We start from the raw sequence: 9,297 nt of genomic DNA, 5'->3' as shown, positions 1-9,297 counted from the left end.
AATTCAATACTTCTCCATTCATCCTCTCCTACTTCGCACTTCATAGTCCTCAGCCATGTAGGCCTGGGTCTTCCAACTCTTCTAGTGCCTTGTGGAGCCCAACTGAACATTTGCTGAACTAATCTCTCTTGGGGAGTGCAAAGAGCATACCCAAACCATTTCCATCTACCCCTCATCCTGATCATCCACATATAGCACACGAGTAATCTCTCTTATAGTTTCATTTCTAATCCTTTCCTGCCATTTAACTTCCAATATCCTTCTGGGGGCTTTGCTCTCAAATCTACTAGCAATTGGAGATTGTTTCATTGTCATAACATGACCCATGTCCATAGAGTGACACCGATCTCACTAAACTGATGTAGACCTATAGTCTGATTTTTTTTTTTAAGTAATTTCGGGCAATTTGATTTCCAAATTTTACTTATCTTACCCATTGTCTGATTTTTTTTTTTATCTTTTACTAAACTCTAATTCTAAAGACCCTGTATTGGAGATCATAGTTCCTAAATACTTACATGATTCTACCTCATTAATCCTTTCTTCTTCCAATGATATTTCATCTTCCATTGCATACTCTGTTCTCATCATCTCTGTTTTTCTCCTATTTATCTTTATCTCAACCTCGTGTGATATTTCATGCATTCTGGTAAGAAAGTATTGCAAATCCTGTGGTGTTCTGCTAACAAGGACAGCCTCATCAGCATACTTTAGGTTTGCTAAATTCCTATCACCAATCCAGTCCAATCCTTCTCGACCATCTCTGACTGTTCTACGCATTACAAAATTCATGAGGTGGATAAACCACAGATGACAACACATTCCCTTAGAGTACTCGGATGTTCACTGTTCTTCATTTTCTTATGGTTTCTGAATTCCTTTGAAGAAAGTTGGTGAGCAGAGGTAAATCTTTAGCTTCTGTTTTACTATTCATTTAAATTTCACAAACTTTTCTTATTCTGTTAAGGGGCTTTAACTGAAAGGTTCCTTATTTTAGTTTTGTGGTTAGTGATCCATTTTAATGTTTGGACTAAAGTATTCCCCATTTGCTTACTCCTGGCTTCCTTTAATCCTAACTTTGGTGACGGTAGTAATTTTGCTATGGGCATTTAAGTCACCCACACTTGAAAATAGGTTTTCGTATAGTTCATTGGGTCTTGTCACTTTCAATTGAAATGCTAATCATGTTTTCCCTTCCGAGTGCGAGGGTACCTCTGGTTACAATCTTCACATGAAATAGAATTTTCATCGTAGGAGAGATGCAAGTTCTTCTATACTCAATAAGAATATTGGTTACCATTATTAAGTGCTATATTCATTGGCCAGTTTTTACCTTCTTATATTTTCAACCTGCTGTTTTTGTTACTCTTGACTTTAATAATTTACCATTTTTATGAAGTCATCCAGCATTTGCTTTCAGCCAGCAGTTTTTTCCTTCAGTATTTTCACTATACATGCCCACACATATATTGGAACAGATCAATCCTTATCCAGGATACATCTGATTTATTGCAAAACTCATGTCTCTAAACTTCAAGTAAAAAGCATCTTAAATATTTCCCACTTTTAAGTATTAGTACCAAAAGCTGTCTGTGAACCCCTGTAACTCTAAAAGAATGTAGATGATTTGCTGTAGTCAATGTTCTTAGAGTGTTCAGCACATCCCATTCTCCAGAAGCCTTATAACTTGTTTTTGTTCTAGGAGATCCCTGGTTGCTGTTAGTAGATTATGGGATCTTGCCTTGAAGGTGTTGTTTATCCAGGACTATAGTTAGTTATACAATGTTGCATTTACATTATTGACATATGCTGTTAGAATCAAATTATAAAGTAGCTTTTTGTGGTTCAGTTGTATTATCTTAATGCCTACGAACTTTATATCCTCAGAATATGTTTTAACTTTTATCTTTTACTCTTGTTCTTTGATGAGGAAGAGATACAAAACTTTACCAAACGCATTAATACTATATTCCACACAGCCTTTCAGGTCTTACCATTTAAGCTCAAGGTTAGATGGCTGGAATTAAGGAAACTTTTCCTTCCTCAATTGATCAAGAAAGGAAAATTCCTCTCTCCTATCTTGCACCTTTTCAGCAACCATAGTCACATTATGTGTATACTGCACCTAAAAGAGAATGAAAGATTCTCATCAAAGGATTAGCCTGCGAAGGATTCAAGCTTGAAACAATTAAGATTCATATGAAAAAAATTGCATGAATCGTTGTGCTTGAAATTTATTAATTAAGAATGATATGCAATGATAGGTTATATTTTCAATTGTTTAGACTTACTAATGACGGAAATTCCCCTACTACTTGTCCTTCTATAATAAATGGAAAGGGTTGGGCAAACCTTTAAAATGTAACACGGAAAAAAAACCCCAATATAATGTATGCATACAGTATTTGTATCCCACTCTTACTGTAACCAGTTGAGAACCCAACTTAACACTGCAATACTCAATTGGCACAGGGATCAACAGCCATCAAGCAATTTGTTTCTATACTTTTCTGCCTGTTGTGATATTTGTTTTAGGTGATTTATATCTTAATTTTTTCACATTGATTGACTAGTCCTAACTATTTAAATTCTACAAAACGTAAATATTACAATATGTAAATCATATGTATTTTAGTTTATAAAATAAAAGGTCAATTATTACAAAAACCATTTTCAAAACTTTATTTGGTAGTATACATATATTGTATGTACTGTATATTATAGTGGATAGTACAAAAGTCAGCATATTAACAGTAGATTAAATTTTCAACTTAAACCTGCATCTTAAAATTGCTGAAATCGAAGATCTGAAAACACTAAACAGGTAACAAAATAATTATTTTCAATCAAAACAATCTATTGCTAAACCTGAGGTCTTTGTGAAACTAAACTTGCCAATGATCATCATAATACTGTTAATAAAATAATCAACTTTAAAGAAGAAGCAACAATAAACTTGCTAATCACTAAAGAATTACCATTGTCAAACCATATACTGTATATGGCAATACAACTTTGGACTTCAATATATATCACAGCTAAAAGATAATTCTATAATACACAAGGCTAAATGTAACTATCAAACAAAAACAAAAGCTATCATGGAATAGGTCTTCAAAAACTAATTACCCATGATAATACTTACTAAAGTCAATACTCTTTGTAAATACATCTTTTACAGAAAAAGCAACGATGTAATGGCACTGACGTGTCTACCACAATTCATCCCGTGGTTGTTAAGACCATACCAATTTATCTTGACAGTTAGTGCTAAAGAGGAATAGGTAACATGACATTCATTTCAACACTTTCCTGAAAAAAAAAATAGTGATTAGTGATATTTTTTCTCTGTAATATGGCTGAAGGAATGGCTCAATATAATATATAAACCTTTTCAAACCCTTACCTCTTTAAACACGTTTATTGTCTTGCTTATAAATATTGATAAGGTACAGTCAACATTGCATACATGTAATAAAAGTTAATATAGTTCAACATATGTAGAATATAAATATATAATGTTGCTGCAGGGCATAACAACAATTGGAATAGCACGAAAGTATCCTTGCGTGTCGTTAGAAGCAACTGGGAATCCCCTCTCCTGTGTAGTTATTTCTTGTGAGATATCAAAGAGGAGGAGCTGGGGGAGAGTGACTGATCCCCGCAATCTACTTTTGGGGTGTCTGAATATGCGTGGATGTAGTACGATAGAGTAAAAGATGTGAGATAGGAAATATGTTTTGAAATAGAAGGATGGATGTGTTGGCCTTGTGTGAGACAAAGATAAAAGGGAAGGATGAAGTGACAGGTATTGTGTCTGGGATTGGAAGAGGAAGAGCAAGAGAGGGTGTGGCTTTATTGCTAAGAAAATAGATGACAGGTAAAGTAGTAAAATGGAAGGAGGTATCATTTAGGTTAATGAGTGTAAGGGATAGGCTGGGTACAGAATGTTGGGCTATTGTTAGTGTATGGGCCAGGTTGTGAAAAAAGTGAAGAAGACCAGAAAGAATTCTGGCATGAATTGACTAGGTGTGTTGAAGGACTAGGTAGAAGGAATTATGTACTTGTGATGGGTAATATAAATGCAAAAGTGGGTGGTGGAGAAGTAAAAAGTGTCACTGGGATGTATAAAGTACCAGGTGAAAATTGAGTGGTGAGAGTGGTAGATATGTGTGTTGAACAAGAGCTGGTGATAAGTGGTAGTTTTTCAAAAAGAAAGACAATAACAGGCATACATGGGTAAGAGTGGCAAATGGAAGAGTGGTAGAAAGGCCATTAATGGAATATATGTTGATAAGAAGAATGTTTGTAAGATAGAAAGATGTGCACTTGTTTAAAGGTATGGCTAACGGTATGTCTGATTATATTTTTGGTTGAAGGGAAATTAGTTGTAGCAAAAGAATGGGGAAATAGATTGGGGGAGGTAAAAGGGTGGTAGTGAAGGTTGAAGATTGAAAAACCAGATGTACATACATACATATACCAAGGCACTTCCCACAATTTTGGGGGGTAGCCGACATCAAACAAAAAGGGGGACCCCTCCTTTCTATGTTCATCCCAGCCTGACAAGGGACTCAACCAAGTTCGGCTGGTACTGCTAGGGTGCCACAACCCACCCTCCCCTATTATCCACCACAGGTGAAGCTTCATAATGCTGAATCCCCTACTGCTGCTACCTCCGCGGTCATCCAAGGCACCGGAGGAAGCAGCAGGGCCTACTGGAACTGCGTCACAATCGCTCGCCATTCATTCCTATTTCTAGCACGCTCTCTTGCCTCTCTCACATCTATCCTCCTATCACCCAGAGCTTCCTTCACTCCATCCATCCACCCAAACCTTGGCCTTTCACTTGTACTTCTCTCATCAACTCATGCATTCATCACCTTCTTTAACAGACAGCCATTTTCCATTCTCTCAACATGGCTAAACCACCTCAACACATTCATATCCACTCTAGCTGCTAACTCATTTCTTACACCCGTTCTCACCCTCACTACTTCGTTCCTAACCCTATCTACTTGAGATACACCAGCCATACTCCTTAGACACTTCATCTCAAACACATTCAATTTTTGTCTCTCCATCACTTTCATTCCCCACAACTCCGATCCATACATCACAGTTGGTAAAATCACTTTCTTATACAGAAGTCTCTTTACATTCTACAAAAACTGTACCAGCAGCAACCATAACTGCATCACTACAATAACCTGTTGCAGCATAAGATGCAAGAGCCATGTCAACAGCACCTGCAACAAGTCTTACAGCAGCAGTCACAATAGCATTAATGTTATCACTAATGACTACCTGTTGCGGTATGTTTCAAAAGACATTAGCAACAAGTCTTAGAACAGTAGCTAAAATAACATCCAAACTGATGACCTGCACCAACATCAGTTGCAGGAACCATGTTAACTCTTCCTGCAGCAAGCTTGAGAGGAAGCCAATAAATCTGAGGAATATTAGCAGGAGCATTGCCAACACTGCCTAAAACAACACAAGCAGAAGCAAAAGCTATGCCAACAGTGCCTGTAACAAGCCTTGCAGCAGGAAGCTTGTGAAGATGCCAATAAAACTCAAATAGCTCCTACACCAAATCTTGCAGCAACAAGCTTGTGAAGAAGCCAACAATTATAATTATTATTAATATTATTATTACAAGTTGGAAAAGCAAGATGGTATAAGACCACAGGCTCCAATAGGGAAAATAGCCCAATGAGGAAAGGAAATAAGGAGACAGATAGAATAGTGTGCCTGAGTGTACTCTCAATCAAAAGAACTCTAACCCAAGATAATGGAAGGCCAAGGTACACAGGCTATAGCACTACCTAAGACTAGAGAACAATGGTTTGATTTTGGAGTGTCCTTTTCCTAGAAGAGCTGCTTACCACAGATTAAATTATGTTAAACCATAATTATAGGCAATGTCTCCTAAATTTTAAATCTCCCTGACATCTCCAAGATAAGGTTAACAATTGTTTTGTATTTTATCACTAGAAAAGTAACTCACTTCGTCTGCTCCTGCAGTAACCAAAATAACATCACTGCAATTACTACTGATAAACGACCGATTGCAACAGAAGCAACAGGAGATATGTCAACAGCAGCTGTGACAAATTTTACAACAGCAGCCTTGCCAACACCTACCTACAACTCTAGTATGAGCAGGAATAATTGCCATTTTAACTGCTCCTGCAACAAGTCTTGAAGCAGCAGCCTTGCCAAAAGTGTCCACAACAATTCTACTAGCAACAGTAACACTAACATAACTGTCCTCACTACTGACTACCTGCCGCAGCTATCAGTTGCATGAGCAATGGATGAATGCTGTATCCTGTCTAAAATAATCCAATCTACCATTTGTATTCATTTTCTTATAACGACAGAGTTGCATCAGCATTTTCCTGCATTTATGAGTGTACAAAAATTTACATAGATTTTGTAGCATATTCAAAAATAAAAGTTTTCAATATTAAACTTACCCGATAATCATGTAGCTGTCAACTCCGTTGCCCGACAGAATTCTATGGAGGGATACGCCAGCTATCACAATACTAGAAGGGGGTGTATTTACCAGCGCCACCTGTGGCCAGGTACTCAAGTACTTCTTGTTGACACCTCCTCAATTATTCCTCTGTCGTGCTTCCGGCAAGACGTTCTGGGATACGCTTATGTTCTTGGAGTATTTTCACGACTTTGGTGAAGTATTTCTCTTTGATTTCGGCTGTCGCTTTACTGGAAACTTCTATATTAGCTTAGTTAGCTTTTGGAATTAATTTGATTAATTTTGGTGACGAGAGAGTATGAACTCTCGTTCACTTTTCAATGGCCGACCCTTCCCTTAGACGGAAGTGTTGGTGTCTAAGAGAGTATAGACTCTCTTTCTTAATTTTGCTTAACAAAAGTTATAGATTTATTTTATATCTCTCCGCCTCTTATAGGCCTCTTCGATTAACTTCCTTTTATTATAAACTCATTAAAATTAATTTTTATATTTGTTTATATTCGACCTTCCTAATAGTAGGCGGTCTTTTACCGAAGTTAATAAACTTTGAGCCCGTCATTTCGGTTTTACCTGTTAACATATTATGCTATTTCCGCCACAGAGTTTGAAAGATTTTCTTTGACAGTCTCGTACTGTTTTCAAAGCTGAACTAACGTTTTGTTTTGTCTCTGCAGTTGTTGACGTTCAGAACGTTCAACTTGCACTCTATCGTTACGATAGAGAAAGAATGTTCACGGTTTCACGTTGCAGTAAGAATAACCGTGTCTAGCGTTTTGTTTATTCTTTCTTAACTTAATGGTTTTGATCCTAATAAAGGAACTTTTCAGTTTTTTTCCTTTAACAATAATATGTTTTAACGATATATATGATTGGGCTCTTCTCTCAGGTTCTAAGTCAAGAGAGAGAGAGAGAGAGAGAGAGAGAGAGAGAGATAGAGACGGAGGGAGAAAGAGGATAAACGTTTCATTCAAGCCTGCCAGGCGTACGAGTAACGTCGTTATCGTTTTTTGCTCTTCTCCCTAGTCTCTTTAGGGGAAGAAACTAAACGTTTCTAGAGTGATCTAGTGTTTAGTCTCTTTCCAACCACTGAATTATCTTTCATTAGATTTTTCTGTTACATTGTAATTCTGTTTTCGCAATTACTAACTTTGAGAAAGGATAGAATTGCGTATTTCAGGTACAAACCACTTAAAGTTTCGAGTTCAGTGAAATAAGTGCAAACAGAAATCAAAGTGATAAGTGATTAGTGCGTGAGGGTACTTTTGTGCGCGCCAGTCGTCCTCCCAGTCCGGGACCTCTTGCAAGCTCCCAAGCCCAGGGGAGAAGCAATGTCGAAGGGCATAAGGGTTCAGCAGGCCTTGATCGGCGCACAGAAGTATTCTCGGTGGTTGTGGGCGTGTCTTACCGAGACCGTCACTCCCACCCGCAGACGATTGAGCCCTTATTTTGCTCGTCTGCAGAAGAGATTAGGGGAGAAAATAAAGGCAGAGTAACGCTGGTCTCAGGTCTCAAGACTTCTTAAACGTTAAGTCCAGACCTATGCCAGACGTACGAAGTTAAAGTTCACAACCCGAATGCAGTCATTGGGTTAGCTCTGACTCTCCTCAGTCATCAGTTGATTACACTCCGCCTAAGAGGAGTAAGGTTCTGCCACAACAGATCTCTGCTGTTAAGGCTTTACCTCAGCAGAACTTAGTGTCTGCCGACCCCAAGTTAACTCTACTGCAGTCCACAACTTTCGGTCTTGATGCGTGAGTGTCGGGCTGAGAGTGTTGCACCTCCTCCTCCGCCTACACTCCCTCCACCTGTTCTCGCTCCGCCTGTGCTCGCCCAGCCTGCACCTGCTCCGCCTGTGCTCGCCCAGCCTGCACCTGCTCCGCCTGGTCGCAGCACCATCTGCCAGGCGTACGATGTTGTGAACTCTACTACAGTCCATGCAAGCACAGCTTTCGGACTTGATGAGTGAGTGTCGGGCTGAGAGTGTTGCTCCTCCGCCTCCGCCTACACTCCCTCCTCCTACACTCGCTCCGCCTGATCACAGTACCATCTGCCAGGCGTACGATGTTGTGGACTCTACTACAGTCCATGCAAGCACAGCTTTCGGACTTGATGAGTGAGTGTCGGGCTGAGTGTTGCTCCTCCGCCTCCGCCTACACTCCCTCCTCCTACACTCGCTCCGCCTGATCACAGTACCATCTGCCAGGCGTATGATGTTGTGGACTCTACTACAGTCCATGCAAGCACAGCTTTCGGACTTGATGCGTGAGTGTCGGGCTGAGAGTGTTGCTCCTCCGCCTCCGCCTACACTCCCTCCACCTACACTCGCTCCGCCTGATCGCAGTACCACCTGCCAGCAGTTCCACCTGCCAGGCGTACGATGTTGAGACACGTGCTGAGTTTGCTGTTCCCTGTGGTGTTCAGCCTCCGCCTTTCTTAAGGCAACCTTTACATTGGGATCAGGAGGATTATACCTCTCTTCCTCCGCCTCCACTTGCTGCTCCACCAGTGATGCAACACTCGGTTGAGGTACAACAACCTCTCCCGTCCATGAGTCAGTTTCCTCAGCTCTTGCTGCAGCGAGCTCAACCCTCCATAAGGCAAGCACCACAACACCTTAGCCTTGCGCCTCAGGAGCCTCAGCTTGCGAGACATTTACCTTGTTCTGCGCAGCCTCTTCCTCATCGCGCTCCGCTCACACCACAGGAACTGGAACTTGCTACTCCGCTTCCGCCAACCGCTCAGCAAGCGCAACCCTTGGGTTCAACCACTCATGCTAGGAGTCAGCCTCCTCC

At 40.0% G+C, this 9,297-nt stretch overlaps 1 protein-coding gene across 1 annotated transcript in view; it reads right to left on the bottom strand.

Annotated features, from left to right (window-relative positions):
- Positions 1-2,669: 2,669 nt before the first annotated feature.
- Positions 2,670-9,297, bottom strand: part of LOC137658486 (S-methyl-5'-thioadenosine phosphorylase-like) — a 79,874-nt gene continuing 73,246 nt past the window's right edge. Inside the window, exon 8 of the mRNA XM_068393237.1 lies at positions 2,670-3,312. Coding sequence (XP_068249338.1) covers positions 3,271-3,312 — 42 coding nt within the window. The 3' untranslated portion in view covers positions 2,670-3,270. The remainder of the gene's footprint in view (positions 3,313-9,297) is intronic.

The sequence above is a fragment of the Palaemon carinicauda genome, chromosome 19 (genome assembly GCF_036898095.1).
Source record: "Palaemon carinicauda isolate YSFRI2023 chromosome 19, ASM3689809v2, whole genome shotgun sequence".
NCBI classification, from domain to species: domain Eukaryota; kingdom Metazoa; phylum Arthropoda; class Malacostraca; order Decapoda; family Palaemonidae; genus Palaemon; species Palaemon carinicauda.
This window is presented reverse-complemented; position numbering and strand designations above follow the sequence as displayed.